Below are 16561 nucleotides of genomic sequence, written 5' to 3' on the forward strand. Positions count from 1 at the left end.
TACATATTATATATATTATTTTTAGAATTATATATAATATGTTTATGTATCTCCAAGTTAATTTCTTTTTATATAACTTGTGAGTGATAAAATTTAATATTTTAAAGATATGGTCATAAATATCATATTATAGAATATTTTATTTCAATAATAGTAAAGAAATAACATTCTCATAAATTCAAACATATATTTAAATTATTTACTTATTTTTACAAATATTATGTTGCTACAAAAAGTATCTCTTTGAGAATGTGTTATAATAAATCTATTAATTCTATCTATTAACTCTATTTATTTCTATTTATCTCTATTTATCTCTAACTGTAAGTAACTTTCATTTAATATCTTATTATGTAGCCTTCTGCCATTATTCACTTACTATATTTGTACAAAACCATATTAAGAAATAAAATTTTTCTAATAAGAATTTCATAACAAATTAATAATACATTAAATGTATTCAACTTTCCAAAATTTTGTTTGATTGTTTTTAATGTTGTATGTTATAAGTTAATTTTATAAGTAATAAAATAAATTTTTAATTGTAACAATGGAATTCTTTTTCTAAATTAAAAGTGTATTTGAAAAGTAAAAATATTAAAATAAATTTCGTATACATAGAATTGTGTAATACAATGTTAATCAAGTGTTTTATTATCTAGAGTCAAGGACAGATCGAATACACGTGCGCTATTGCTTTCGGAATCGATTCATTATAGTGATTTAACATTAAACAATTTAGTTATCTATTTGTTACCAAATTAATAAAAAAATTTGTAAAATGTTTTATGATGTTAAAATATTTATAGCTGTTATTAAGAAATAAATTTTTTCCTAAATTTCGTTACTTTGCGAAATATTGTCAGTTATATGATCTAAATATATAAAAAATAATTTATATAATTACATTAAGTAATTTTGTTGTTAATTGTACCGTATTTTTAATTATATTTATTATCGTCTTTACTGTTACAGGTTACCTAATCCGAAACGAAAATTTATTGAAATACGAACTTGCAAGAAGACGGCCTGATTTAGTGGAGCACATTAATTGGAATAAACCAAATACAGGATTTACAAATGGAATAACTGGTATATTTTTTTATACAAATAATGTTTTATAATACATAGTATGTAAAAGTTTTTAATTTTAAAAATTTAGATAGGCGTAGTAATAAAATAATATTATTCTGTTTAATTTATAGATTCCAAGTTAAAAACGCGGATATCTTTGTTGTCTTCAGTAGATGGAAAACAAGAGATAGTATTATTAACAAAAACATTAGCTGATGCTGTCGTTACAGGAACAATTAAACTAGAAGAAATAAACATCGATTTGCTCGATGAAAAATTAAATTCACGAGGAATCCCAGATCCTGATTTGGGATTAATTTATGGTCATATTTGTTCCACATATGGTGTTTTGCCATGGCAAACACGAGTAACAGAATTTTAGTAAGTTTACTTCAATCACTAATAGTTTGTGTATTTTCTAGACTTTAGCATTTTTATATTTAATTTGTAATATCATATTTTCTGTTTTAGCACATTACCTCTACATGTTACTATGTCTGTAAAGGATTTTGCATACTTGTTGGAAAAATACAATAAATGCGAGCAACGATATGGAAAATAACTGGAATTATTCTTCATTTGTGCAAGGCTTTCGTATTTAAAACAAGAAAAAAGAAACAAATAAAACAAGAAATAGTTTTTAAGGAGACTTTTTACAAAGACTGAACTTAAAATAATTTTCAAATACTATTTTATAAGTCATTGCGTGCTAAATAAACTTATCATGGCTACATGAGTAGCATAAGTGTCGTTTTGTGAGCCGATTTTAACATGTACTGATAAGAAGGAATTTAGGTAGCTTTACTTCAAAAGATTCTCTTGAATATGAAGAGAAAATTCCACAGAATTTTCCAAAAGTAAAATATCTTAATTGTATTTTTAATTATACGAAATACAATAACTGTCCTGCCGCGAGATAAAACCATAAAAAAATGTTCATGATGTGATAATTTAATTTTCTTCTTGATTTAATATTGTAGTTTATTCAGTTTTTATATACTATGGTGATATTTTAATGCATTTTAATGCTATTTAAATGCCATAATGAAAAGTGATAAAAGTTGAATTAAAAAATAATAAAATTTGAAAAAATAAAGTGTATTGATTTAAACTCAAGTACAAATAAACTTAAAAAGTTAAGGTAAAGTTATAATACACCATTTTGATAGATTTAAAAAGAATTTAACTAGTATCACTTTTTTGTAATCTTCATTTATATTTCTTAAAGAAGGAGAATTTGAAGTATTCACATTTTCCTAAATGAATATACCTGTTTCGATCATACAAAAATAAAATTTTGACAATTATTGTATTTTATTTATTACAGTCCATAACATTCCATGTATATAATAATTTATTCATAAAATGATAGCGTATCCAGAGATTTTTACTTTTGTCTGTGGTATTTTTCTTGTGAAAAATCGCCTATTGTGGAATCAAATTCCTAAAATATAAAATATAATTCGTTTTTGCATAAACATGTTTTGCTTACTTGACAATCCTTTCTACATTTTACAACTTTCAAATGAAGTTACCAAATTATTTATTCATTACAAAATATTTCTAAAATTAATTGTATGACCGATATTTAGTGGAATGAATTTAATCTTTTAGTTAGATAAATACATATGTTTACTCATAGTTTAGATTTTAAAACTGATAATTTCTTTTTAATTTAGTGATTATTGCAAATTTGATACAATTTTATTCGACAATAGTAATATATTGAATTTTATCTTTTATGAAGAAACTTTATATCCACTTATTAGGATAAGTAGTTACATTTATTAAATTGATTCTTTATTAAATATTCTACTTATCTCCAGTACTTTACTAAATTCTATAAGATATAAATACATAGAATATAAAAAAAAATTGATCAAATTGATAAAAAAATTTAATTAAATCACAGCCAAGCACATTTTTTCTAAGTTCCCTCAGAAGGTTAAAATTATTAATTAAATAATAATTGTTAAAACCACTGTTTCGATTGATTTTTGTAGTTCACCATCGACGTCATCTATAGATATGAGATTTGTAATGAACTATCCACGACACTTTCTACGGGTTCATATGCTTAACATTGGATTATATACTTTCAGAGATGTCAGTTCAGCTTTTCCGTGCACAAAGCAAGTACAATAGTTGTAGACGAACGGGGATACAAACATTTTTCAAGATAAGGCGCGCTATATTGTACTTATATATGCTGTACACCAACGTGGGTGGCGGGGTGGGGAGTTGACAACAAGAAAGAACGACAAGAATAAAAGCCGGACCGTTCCCGGAGACGCAATCACGTCGAAATGTTATACTTTGTCAGAAATTTCAATGTCGTTGCAGATTTAAAAAGTAAATAGAGAAATCATTAATTACATCATTCATATCAAATTCATGGAAACTTTGAAGTTGAGTATATCAACCTTTAGTGATATAATTTATAAGAACTCAATTTTTTTTCAAATAGGTTATTATTTTTCCTCTACTGAGGATTTTATATTTAATTGATAGCAGATAAAGATTAAATTGTTCCATGTCACGCAACAAGTGTGATTTTTATTACAATATAGATACATAGCTTGAAATAGGATTCATTTGTCAGATTTGTTAATTTTCAATTTTCTCAAAATATTTAATTATTTTGTAGAAATATTTTAATTTTTTCAAAGATTTTAATTAAAACAAATTTTCTAGCACTATCGGAACATTTTATTTTAAAAAAGTGATAAATGGATCATTATATCATAGACTTGTTATTTTATATTAATTGGAATTACCTGAGTTACTTAAAGAAAGCCATACGTAATTACACGGAGTCTTCGTCATGTTTTTTCACCTTTGCAACTACTGGAAGACGATCCAAAACATTTAAATGACATGTATATCGAAGAAGAAGGAAATGTTCGCACCTGTGTCACGATTGTTGTCTCACGATGGGAAACAACTGACCCAGATTCGCTCCTGGAAAACAAGTGCCTCTACCTGTTGCACTTCATCCCCGATTCATGAAAGAGTATTTCATCTGACAAAGAAGTACATGGGGCGCCCTTTTGCGTACTGTGATATTTCTTCTTTGAATTAGCTATTTTTATTCCTCTTCCTATTTGAAAATTTAAAGTAAAATGTTTAAGAGTTCAATATTAAATAATTTTACTGGAATTATAAAGGAATGATAAGAATTTGATAGTTTATTACAATTTGAATGATTTAAATTTCCACTGATTTCGTTTATTTTCATCCATGATAATAATTTTCGTGCTCTCATAAAAAATTATACATTTTGTAGGATTACTTTTAGTTAAAAGAATTTGTGGAAAAGAATTAAAAAATTTCTTCAATATATAAATAAAGAATAATCGAGACTATTAGGAACAAATTACAACCAAACTTAAAGCTCTCTTTGAATATCAATATATACCTATATCTTTAATATTTTTTCGAATAGTTTTTCACTTCAAATATTTATTCACTAAATAAATTAAACAGAATCTCTTTAAAGTCAAGTTATGTAAAACCAAATTACCATAAACAAAATATTTGGATTACATATCTCTGAATTTATTTTATATAAATCTTATTTTTCTTACTATTACGTTCAACTGTATAATTGTACTGTTGCAAAACATTTTGTTCATAGAAAATTATTAATTCTAACCACTTTTATCTAAATAATGTCCCATTATAGATATGAGAAAAATGCAAAAATTTTGTCGAATATTCAAACAGATTATTCGTTTTTATTAAAAACCAAAATTGCAGACTTCTTACGATTTCTTGGACAATCATTAAGATGATCGTGCTATTACTGAACATGAGTGCTAACAGATTGATCTGTACAACGGGATCATCGTTTCGCATCGCTGATGATTATTATTTGCTAAGAGTCATAAATAATAAAGGAGATTACGTAGGTCGGTAGCCGGCGGTGTAATTGAATCAAAATAATGTAGAGGTGTCGTATTATACGATACGGGCAATCATAACTCAGGCTATCTTGTCTCTGTGTCGGCCTGTGTCGGCCCGTGGCGGCTACGGGGGATGCGCCGAGGGTGCCTCTATATAAGGGTTGTCATCTCTCGTACCCCGGACACTCGTTCCACCGCAGCAACAGGCCGCAAACGTCGCGTATCCTCTTGCAAACGCGATCGTTTCCCTTGTTTCCTATCTTTCTACTTCTTCTTCGTCTCGTGCAACAAATCTGCCAGAAGCCACACGCTGAGAGGAGAATCTCGACGTCCACAGGCCAGCAAAAGAGTTTCAATAGTCATAATAGCGAAACTTACGACATGGTGAGTGATTGAGTCTTGTGAATCTTTGGTGCATCGATGGATCATTTCATTTGGTTTTCTTGTTTAATTCCTCTTTTTCTTTTTCGGTTTTCTAATAGGTTTTGGTTTGAACATGAGCTATTTTGTATGGTTTTGAAGAGTTTCTTTTTTTTTTTAAATACGGGATGATAATTTTAAGTGGTGAATCTTAAGAACTTTGTTGAGTCTTTGTAACTTAGCGCAATTGGAGTATTGTGATTTGGTGTTTAATCATTTTTTTCTCTACAAATATGTTAATTTGTGATCGCAGTTTGCCCTTTGAATAATTTTGATGGAGTTTACGAAATTTTGAATAGTTTTGTGCGAAAAGAGGATAGAAACGATATCTCTTCTTTTCACGATCGGTATACAGCTTGATCTCGACATTTCAACTGTGTCTCATGATATTTTACATAGTTCTGCGTAAACATATGCCATAATGGCATAAACGGTATTTAAAGCTTTCGTTCTTGATTAAATTTAACTTTAATTTTACTGGTGACATCTAATGAATAGATGGTTAATAAGGAATATAAAAATTTGACTGATATCGTATCCTTCGTACTGGATTTCAGAATTTCTCATGTCCTCGAACTTATGAATTTTCATTTCCTGTTTATTAAAAGTAAGAACTATCGAAAAAGTATGCAGGGGTCGACAGAAAATAGCGAGAATACAAGAGATATCTTCCGCTTCCGTTACAGTTACATCATAGCAAAGTTCTTAATTCCTTCCATCCTTGATTTTTGTCCTCTTCTAAAACAGTAATCCGTTTTAGCGATTTGTTAATTCAATTTGATAACAATAGCAACTAAAACAACATATTCCTATATTACTTGCAATTTTCGTTCATTAATTTAGTCGACACAAAAATTTATTTGATCTCATATGTTATTTATAGAATGCATGTGGTTACGGTTGATCTAAAATTACATCATGTTATTTAATAACAATTTTTTATAATTGTCTATAATAAATTTTTTATAACAATTACTATCTATTTAGAATACATATTTTATTTAAAATATTTATTTCACCGATATTAATGCATTGTCAAAGAGTTAATGATGAGTTCGTATAAACAATACTAGCAACCCTCTTTCTTAATATGTTCATTATGTCTTAGATCCAAATTGGTATGTTGCTTTACGGTGCCACATGATACCGTCTAAGATATGAGAGCTAAGTTAAAAGTTAGGAAATTCTGAGAAAAACTTATTATTATGAGAATAATAATAAGAATGACAATAATAATTGTTCATTTTAAGCATATATGTAAAATTTTATGATATAGAAATAGATTTGGTACGAAAATTATTTGTTAGGATAATATAAGTAATGGAAATTCAATCAGTAGTCTACAATGTGTTAAACTTTGTATCTACTAAATAAATTGACCTACCTCTAACATTTGATATCTTCCTCTATATGTGAGATTACCTATGTATGGGGAATATATCACTTATTCTTTACTTTCAATTTTTTCATATTTTTTTTCTTTCCTTTGTGTTTGTTGATTACCTCCAGGTTACACACGTCCTTTATTTCAACAGTAATGTCCGAAGTAACGGAACCGTGGTCCATATAGATCAGAAGCTACACCCACAGGAATCACTTCTGGTCAGATAACTTTCTGGTTAAAATCTGTTAACATGTATTTCTTTTTTATTCTGGAAGCTAAAGCCATTCTCTTATCTTGAGGCTAAAACAAACAAATTTGTATTCTTATACCTTTCCTTCTGTGTTTCATAATTACACGTAATCGAATTAGAATTGAGTTACTCTACATTATAGAGTTAGTTCGTAGAACTGTAGTTACTTTTCCGCATTACTCTTTCGTTTCACGATTCAAATTTAATCTCTTTAACTTTTGTCTGGTTAGCTGCACGAAAATAACAATTTTACGTCTTTCTCATGGAATACGGTCCCAGCCATGGGACGTGTTAATCGCGTTTCTATCCAATTATTCTCCATGGAACTCAGAAAAAGACGGGTTTCTTTGCCGAGGACGTAACGTTTAAAATTCTTCGTGGTTCTGACCATCCTGTTTCGTTTCTTTTCTCCGACTTTGTCGTATAAATTGCTATTAAAAGAGTACTAGGTGTATCGAGGGCAACGGGTAACATAATTTGCGAAGTCGATCTTCCTCCGTAGCGAACGACGAATACGATATCAGATGGGTGGATTTTAATTTTACATTCATTCAATTTTTTACTTCTTTTCTTTTTCTTTCTTGCTTTCCTTTACGGCACTCGATAGCTCCCGCTGCATGTTTTTCAAATTTATAAAGCGAAGGAAACGTGTCATGTTGGTGGAAACGTAAGCGAGGGAGGCGAAGAAATTCATGAATAGTTGAGATGGAAGAAGTATTATCTACGGTAGAAAAGAAGTTTTAAACTTTGTTTAAGTATGTGCCTGCAAGAATATTTCTAATTGTCATTGTTTTGTTAATGATGGCTGAAAGTTTCTTAGTATACTACACATTTATTCATTGATTAAAGTTTATTAAATGAAAGCTTACCGTGATATTTTCATTCAAGAATTATGAATTATTTGACATCCTATATTAATACAGACAATTCTGTAATTACAGTTTTAAGAAAAGAAGTCATTCTTCCCTTGTTCTCGCATAATCTTTCTTTCACAGTCACTTCTTCTTTCTTCGATTGCTCACTTTCTTGATTCCAGTTGGCAAAGCAAGAAATCGTGATCTAAGCAAATAAAAAGTGTTAATGAGCTAATAGAGCATCAATATTATTCATAGTCTCGGTTTATATCTGTTTTCCTCGTGGTCTGGCCTCGTAAATCTGTAGCTTTTTAGCAGAAAACGTAGGCGACGTGGTCATTACGAAGGGTGACCGCGTACAGGGTTAATTAAAGTAACGTAAGGTATCATATTAATCTGGCTCCATATACTGGGGTATTACTAAACATCCTGTTAAGACACCTAATAACAAGCCGATATTATTTATCATCGGCCTTGTCGCGACCTCGATGTTGCATCGAGAATAATCTCAGGAAATCTGTAACAGAATATTTTGACCAATTCTCGAGTGAGTACCTTCAGCTTTTGTAATATATAATACTTGAGGAAGTCTTGCGAGGAGGTTCTCGTGATCATATCTCACGTATACTGTTAAGTTTTTGCTTTTGAATTTTCGCGAAGAAAGAACAATTGTATGAAATATCTTCAGATTTTGTGTATCTTTATATAGTTTTAGGAGATTGGATGGTTAAATCAAAGTAAATTTCTTAACAATGTGAATAATTTCTTATGATGATACGAACAACGGTACGGTTTGAGATTTTGAGAATGCTGTACTCCTTTTAGTTGGAAATTAGTTGTTGCTTACGACTAATTTATCATGTATTTGCTATTTTAAATGGATGCATTTTTTTAGATTTCGAAGATGGTGATTGCTCGTAGTTGAGAATCGAAATTTACAGTTTTAGAATTCGAAGAAGGAGATCTGAAGGATTTTGAAGATTAAATAATTTTGCAAACTAAAACTTTCGATTGCTTTCGATTGCTCAAAGACATGTCAGTTTTCATAATTAAATATTCTTTGTTAAATTGCATCTTTAACTGCATTTGTAATTGTTCAATATTATCATTATTAGAATTCTAATTACGCAGTTAAAAAATTATAGTACCTTTTGTTATCAAACTTTGTCAACCATTTTTTTTCACTTGTCCATAGACAAATCGATAATTTTACGATGAGGAATTGTCGCAAGTACTATAAACGTTTCAATTTGTACGTTATTCATTTGATTCTATGAAACATTGTGACATTTTTAACGGAACTTTTAATTGGTTGCCCTTTTAAGAGCTTTAAAACAATCACTCTATTCGATAGACTGTACATGTAAATAAATATCGGATGAAAAAAGAACAGAAAAGCGAGATTTATGAAATTATACAGAGAAACGTTGTTAAGCGACAGGTCTTTGGATCTTGATATCTACTTTCTATTGTGCTCCCTGTTCAATGGAAGGTTTCACGTTCTCGAAAGTTACGTAACAATGATGTTATCGTTTTTCCACCTTGTTACATAAAATATGTGTCCTTTTTTTCGTTTTTTAAACCATAAATAGCAATATCTCATTGCCGTATGTTATTTATTCTTTGCTTAAATGATCTATACATTAAGGAGTTTTAATGTTTAACCTGTTACTTATTTAACAAACACGATAACGTTTTAAACATTCTTTGGCTGTGTTATCCAATTAAATTTCTCTTTGAGAATTTAGATATTATACGTAGAATAAAATAAGTATCTTCTCTGTCATTTCCTAATTTTCTTCTACATTTTCTCCTCATCAATTTCTTTCTTTGATTCAATAGTTTTGTTCAATAATTTTTTGTTAAAACAAACAATTTCAATATTATGAAAAAAGCTGGGGTTCCCATTTCACTGATACATGGCTGATTAACCCTCGGGGATTATAAATTATAAATGCATCCGTTGCTCAACTATATTGACTCTCAACCTGCAAAATACTGTACGCCTTAATATGAAGTATACAAAGTGAGGATAAATATCGCGAATCATGCTTTGCCAATAGGAAACATTTAAATTTAAAGTATTCATCATTCAAAGGGTTTTAATTTTCTTTCAGAAGAGCTCGTTACCGTCGCTGTACGTGCTGCCATTCATCTGCAACTGTGTCCTGGTCTCCTCCTCCATATTAACGCCTCAGGAGGATGATGGGGGCCTGAGGATCTTCAAGGATACGCCTGGCGATTTCGAATACGTGTTGAAGAGGCATAGTGTCGATAGCCGCTCAGAGGATCCTGATTCGAAGGAACGACGAAGCAATATGGGCTCTTCCTTCATTAGATATGGTCGCAGCGATGGTGATGGAAGCATAGAAAAAGCTTACAAAGGTGACATCGACGGAAGTTCGAAGGTGAACAGGTATCCTCGCTGGAAGTCACCGGATATCTTTATTAGATTCGGACGATCGGGATTCAAAAGCCTGAATAACGATAGGGAGTACAAACGGGGAAGGAATGATTTGAACTTTATAAGGTAAATATGACGAACCGAATATATGGAATAGGTTATTTAATCCTGTCACCTGAAATTACTTATAATCCATTTGTTATATGAAAAAATTATTCAGTTGGCTCCTATGTAAAATATTATTTTTCATAATAGTCAATTTAGAACTAAATCCAAACGGCAGAGAAAAATGACTTACCTTGTATAATAAATAAAATGAGGAACAAGTTTAATTTGCAGAGGTCATTTTATGGATGTATATTTAAGATTTGAAATCATTTGTTCGATCTCAAGTACTAAATTGATACTATCCGTTTCGCTATCATCATATTGTGATATTTATTCCCTTCGACAGGTACGGTAGAAACGTGCAGGTTTATCCGGTAGAGATCGATATGGCCTCGGTGTGCACAGATTTAATGTCGAACAACGAGATCAAGGATCTTCATCCGTACGAAGCAAGATTACTGCGTTTGTGCAATATTCTGACCAACATCGATGCCGAGCACAGGAACAGTCTAGATTTTCTGGAAGAACGGCTCGATTCGAAGCACGACTAGAGGAAGCTCTTGTGGTCGATCTATCGTGCCACTCATCGAGATTCATGTCGATCCACTGCTAACAGCTCACTTCAGGAACATCGCATTGCTGCACTCAATCCTGAAATTTCGATGGACAACGTTGTTATCGGCCTATTCATATTGAGTTACGTGTTCATGGAGACTTATTACACCTTCCTTTCAGCTTTTAACTATGTAAATGATTTTACGAAGCCGGATGATATTACTGTCTGAAGTACTCCAGGTAAATTGGCGCTTGATAGTATTAGTCAACGTTGATGTAGCCAGGGTTTTGCCGCCATAGTAATTTAAGTCTCGTGACTTCCACTTTGTTTGAGTTGTGTTGATATTTTAGTGAGTTCGATTCACTTCAATGCTTATTCATCGATTTATAGATCGTACTATTTGATATTTTTGTTGACTTGATATATTTATTTTATGGAAGCTTTGACAACTCAAGGGGTACTCTAATTCCTTGCCTTATGATTTTTCTCAGTGACTACTCGTTGGTGTTAGTTGCCTGTGACGTGGTATTAAATGACATAACATCGAAATATTATACATAATTTATATTTAATGATCTTCAGTCTGATGAATCGAAATTGAAGTTAGACTTGAACTAATATTTATTATTAATACATTCTGATTTATACATCGGAACCATTGTCTCTGCCACGAGTTTGAGTCTGCATTATAAGGCAAGGGATTAATTAAATAATTTAAGCGTAATTCATTTACTTACAAATTAATTTCCATTTTAATGGTAAAACGAATTTTGCAGGCGATCACTTCTTTCGAAAGATCTATTTGTTTCAATAAAGCTGACGAATAACGTTGTACCATAACGTCTATTCCGGATAATTTAATGTGCATCCACCTGCGTATTCAATGTACATAACAAAAGTTTAATCATTGGCTTCGATATCGGTGATGTTACACGCGAATCGAATCCTCGAGATCGGTCCAAAGAAAATCGTATATTCTTGCGTTCTAACAATCGTCGTCATTGTCGATGACAAAACCAAGTGGTTGTTCCATCATCATATTGTCAAGTACCATGAAAGATTTTGGCTAAGTCCATTTACTATCGTTATCTAATAACCCGTATTTTGTTTCATAGAATAGCAATGAAAATTGAAAAATTAATAATGTTTACGATTATGGAGGTATCTGAGTGTAAAAGTAGTATAAGACAATTTAAAACTTAAACATTCTAAAATGACATAAGAAAACGATATCTGATGAAATTAGAGATAATTCTATTTTGTCAGTTCTTAACTTTCTCCTTATTAGCGGGGTATTTTCGTAAGGATTAGCTTTATGGACTTAGTTATAGCTTTCTCGAGTATTCTACAATTGAAATAGGAACTAGTATTACGATACTACACATTGTCTGTAACCTGAACGTCATTCTTAAAGTGAATGTAAATTTAATACATGCGTATAATTAAATAATTAAAGGGACAAAAAGTGGCTGGAAATGTTGTTTATGTTTCTCATTAACTCACCCTTCTCTATCATATGCGTCTCCTACTTCATCTAGTGTAAATCCAGGATAAATTAGTACTTCCTTTACTTCTAATTCAGTCTCCAAATCTGTATCTAGAACTTCAAATTTATTCCACGTACGTATTATTTATTGAAAATAGCACAACGATCAAAATACATAAAAATTGATCAAAGTTTAACAATTTCTCTTAATCCATTTTAGGAGATAATTAGATTCAAACATTGCAAATTGCAACGAATCAGTAGACAAAGCAATGGAAATCAGAGTAAATCACAATTTTTTATCATTATTATCAACATTTTTTTCTAAAGATCTTGTCACATTGCTACTCAATACCAAAATGGTATTCAGTCTGAATAAAAGAAGAGAAGCTTTCGTTTACGATTTTTTTGCAGTTTAATACCCAAGGGTTACTCCTATTGCTCTAATTATACGACTTCCTCTATGCAAAATCGTTTCGAATAAAAGTCACACCCCATTTCCTGCATCAAAAGTATCCCAAATTCCCAAACCAACCCTCGTATACAATCAGCATCCACTTTCTCGTATCGCACACAAAATAACAAAGAAAATAAAATCGAGTTACCCTTTCCTCAGAGGAAAACTATACAATGATCCATCTAACAAAAAGGAGAAATAGAATGATCCAAAGTTTGTACGTCGTAGAGAAAAGGAAAGCCTCCTCCAACTCTCTTAACGTCGCCATTTGTTCGAATCAACCCCAAGGAAACTCGTTGGTGCCGTTTACACGTATACCAATACGATCCAAACACAATCTCATAACCGGCGAAAAATCGCGTGGGTTCCATTCAGCCGACCCGTTACTTTGTGTCCAGCCAAACGAAGAAGAACGGGCGATCCCGAGCCGCTGAACTCCTCCTACCACCCCCGTAGCCTTTCTTCGCCGTGATCCATTAATCCGGAGAATTATGAGAGACCCGCGAGATTCGTCGGATCTTGTGCACGTGGATACGCAATGTGATCACGAGCGTTCCTCTTTCGATGCGACCCACGTGTTTGTGCCTAATCCATGCCCCAACTGACCGACGTCCTATGGCTTCAAGTAGCTATGTAGAGCTGGTGAACGCACGACTTTATTCCACTGTCACTTACAACCGGGTTTTCCCCTGTGGACTATCGACAGAGGGACCAGAAAGCAACGGAGCTCGTCGAGTCGACTGAGAACGTTGTTGAGGATCATTATGGTGGACATTGGTTCACGTTGATCAAGCTACTACGAGGTACGATGGATCGTGCATGTGGTGTGAATGCATTAGTGGAGGTTCCTGTGATTGGTGGATAGGTGATGTAAGTTGAAATCGAGTAAAGTGTATGGGTGTTCTTGGACGATTTTATTGTCGTTGGTGAAGTAGAGATGAAGTATAGTTTTGGGGTATAAATTTCGGAATATAGGTGGCAAATTTGTCGTGGATTTTGTAGTGTAGACTGAATGTGGAATATTTGTGGTCATTGAGGAATTTGAAGTTAGTCTTTTAGTGTACTTATAAATCAAGGGTAGAGTAATAGAGGATGAAGTATAATTTTGCTATAATTTTTTAATGTAGCTTAAAGATGGAATGTTTGTGGCCGTTGTGGCAATAATTTCTCTGAAATATTCTATGTGATTGTGAGTTGGATATTAATTTCAATTTATTTCACTTGAATTTGTCAATATACTCTATGAGATACTTTAGAAAAGAATTTTCCAGAACTATGAATCTGTTTAACATGAAACTTCTGTGTTGGCAAATGCTGGAAGTAAATACTTTAGATTGTTTCGAAAGCTCTTGTATAAATAACAAATTTGGAAACACAATATCTGAGCCATTCAAGTAGACCTATTTTATACATGTGTGTGATAAAAATTGGAAACTAGAAATACTTTTCGCATCATTTCCATATAAGCACTCGTTGATAAGTAAGTCTTATAAAAGTTCTACTTTTGCAGAAAGTAGATTAGGTTTCTCGAGGTTTAAATTCAGAGGCTTAACAAATTAGTGAACTTTAAATAACTAGTCATCTAGGACATTTCTACGCCCATTTTTATAAGTAATGGTCAAAAACATTTTAGGTGCCATATCAGTTTAAACTTAATTCTTTTACAAGGTAGATAATTTGTATCATAGATTCAACAATTACAAATATATATGTATATCGATGAATGTATCACAAAATCCTGTATGTAAATTGTTTTAATTACTGATTTTTACATTCACAAATTTTATTTCCAAGCTAAATATTAACTAAATAATAAAAATCGGCGATGGACATAATTATTTGAAAATGACGATCAGTGACTAGTCAAAAGGCGTTTCTGTGACTACAAAGAATCAACACTTTGAAAAAATGGCTTTGAAAGGAACTAATTAACTATACGAAATTGTTTCATTGATGTGGTCATATCTCATGTAACTAGAGACGTAACTTCAGAACCTCTGCCATGAAAACAAAACTCTAGTTGAAATTCAAGGCTACGTTGAAGTAATTAGTAGCAAAATATATTTGTATTTTGAAAATTGTCGATGATTTGAATGAAAACATATTTGGAAAACTATTGATCTTCATTTTTAACGTTTCCATTAGAAATATTTTACTTTTTTCACCAAAATACAAGAATTACTTCTTTGATTATTCGCTTACAAAAATGAATTGTTGTTTATCTTCTTTATTAAGATTTCGAAGTACACAAGGATTCTTCCTCTTTTCAAAACCGAAAACAAAACAGAATTAACTATAATTTCAAATTTGTTTCTAATTATAGAAACATCTCTTTTATCTTTTCATTTATAATTAACAAGCTCCTTGAAATTCACGTTAGGAGAACTGAAGGATTAACGACCATGCTAATTGGCATAGGGCAAAAGTTTTATGGAGGAAACAAGAATATTCTATAACATATTAGAATTCAGTGGAATTGCTACCTTTCTCTAATTACCCTAGTTCTGTTATATAACACGCACCATAAAATTTAAGAGAAGTTTATGGGAAATGAAAATAGAATTTTTTTTAAATGTGTAGAAAGAACATTATAATACCCTAAAATATTGTTAATTTAATTATATTTCTACATTTAGGAATGATTTTAATTCTATTATTATTCTATCTTTAGAAATAATGATAATTATTTTTATTTTACAGTTAGAATTAATTAACTATTAAAATTTTAATGAAAAGAAAATTCAGATTATTTTTGTCTAACAAGATTGTAAGATTTCTTTTACTCTATTCATTTTCCATGTTTTGTGTACTGAGTATCAATATATATCGCGTGGAATAATTTTTTAAACAAAAATAAATAAAAAATGAACTGAAGATTACAAAGTGAGAGAGGGAATCAAAATCCAGCACATTATATACTGACAACACATTAAATATTCTAAACGTACCTGAGGATTTCTTTTGAAAATGTAGTATTGTGGGATCGAACTTCTGAAAGCAGAGAAAAGAAACGAAAATTAACTTCATAGATCGCGATACTCAGATTAAGTTTCCTCAGATTAAATATCGAAATTAAATTATGGATTTCGCGCAGGCAATACGAGGCAATCGATAGGTATGACGTGTTCGCGCTCATAAGATTATCTTCGGATCATTACAAAGGAATCCTGTATTCTCAGCTCGATCCGAACCTACTTTCCCTCTTGCCGCAATTTATGTTGAACTTCTTGACTTACGATTTTTTCCTAGTTATACAGGACGTTCCAAAAGGGTTGTTCTAGCTTTTATATAGGGTTTAGAAGGCTAAATAGATAAGGCAAGTTCATGAGAATCCATGCACGAAAATGGTTTATCTAAATCATTATAGGGATTTTGCAATTTTATAAAAATAATTTTATTAATTTCCTTATTACTTATTTCTTTGTTTAATCATAGGTATTTTTGCTATTTTATATCCATCATATTCACTTTAGTTTAACCAATGCATGGTGGGCACAAATGATATTTACAAATCTTTCTCTTTGGTTTATCTGCAATACTTCATTTCATGCCAAATTATTTAAGGTATATTAATAAATAGTTATATATCATATTTATATATTTATATATCAATATATATGAAGTAATATATTATATAAATGTAGTAATAATATAATTATTAAT

The 16561-nt window shown here is 31.0% G+C and overlaps 3 protein-coding genes across 3 annotated transcripts in view; all 3 read left to right on the forward strand.

Moving 5' to 3' along the window:
* The window catches only part of Tango14 (transport and golgi organization 14), a 7106-nt gene extending 5455 nt beyond the window's left edge, over positions 1-1651 (forward strand). The window contains exons 2-4 of the mRNA XM_017906627.1: positions 976-1092; positions 1206-1455; positions 1546-1651. Coding sequence (XP_017762116.1) covers positions 976-1092; positions 1206-1455; positions 1546-1636 — 458 coding nt within the window. The 3' untranslated portion in view covers positions 1637-1651. The remainder of the gene's footprint in view (positions 1-975; positions 1093-1205; positions 1456-1545) is intronic.
* Positions 1652-4995: 3344 nt separating this feature from the next.
* On the forward strand, positions 4996-11404 carry LOC108552217 (FMRFamide-related peptides). Its single transcript, XM_017906648.1, has 3 exons — positions 4996-5363; positions 10005-10417; positions 10746-11404. The coding sequence occupies exons 1-3, from the start codon at positions 5361-5363 to the stop codon at positions 10948-10950; spliced, it is 621 nt and encodes a 206-aa protein (XP_017762137.1). The 5' UTR covers positions 4996-5360; the 3' UTR covers positions 10951-11404.
* A 2177-nt stretch (positions 11405-13581) lies between these two features.
* Positions 13582-16561, forward strand: part of trp (transient receptor potential) — a 13084-nt gene continuing 10104 nt past the window's right edge. Inside the window, exon 1 of the mRNA XM_017906603.1 lies at positions 13582-13701. The gene's annotated coding sequence lies outside the window, so the exon portion shown is untranslated. The remainder of the gene's footprint in view (positions 13702-16561) is intronic.

This window comes from Eufriesea mexicana, unplaced genomic scaffold (assembly GCF_001483705.2).
Source record: "Eufriesea mexicana isolate 0111107269 unplaced genomic scaffold, ASM148370v2 scaffold5767, whole genome shotgun sequence".
Taxonomy (NCBI): Eukaryota; Metazoa; Arthropoda; class Insecta; order Hymenoptera; family Apidae; genus Eufriesea; species Eufriesea mexicana.

What these genes read in the sequence shown, in the direction of transcription:
- LOC108552217 (XM_017906648.1), top strand. An exon ending in AATGATTTGAACTTTATAAG is followed by an intron (nt 10,418 to 10,745) that starts GTAAATATGACG and finishes TCCCTTCGACAG; the next exon opens with GTACGGTAGAAACGTGCAGG.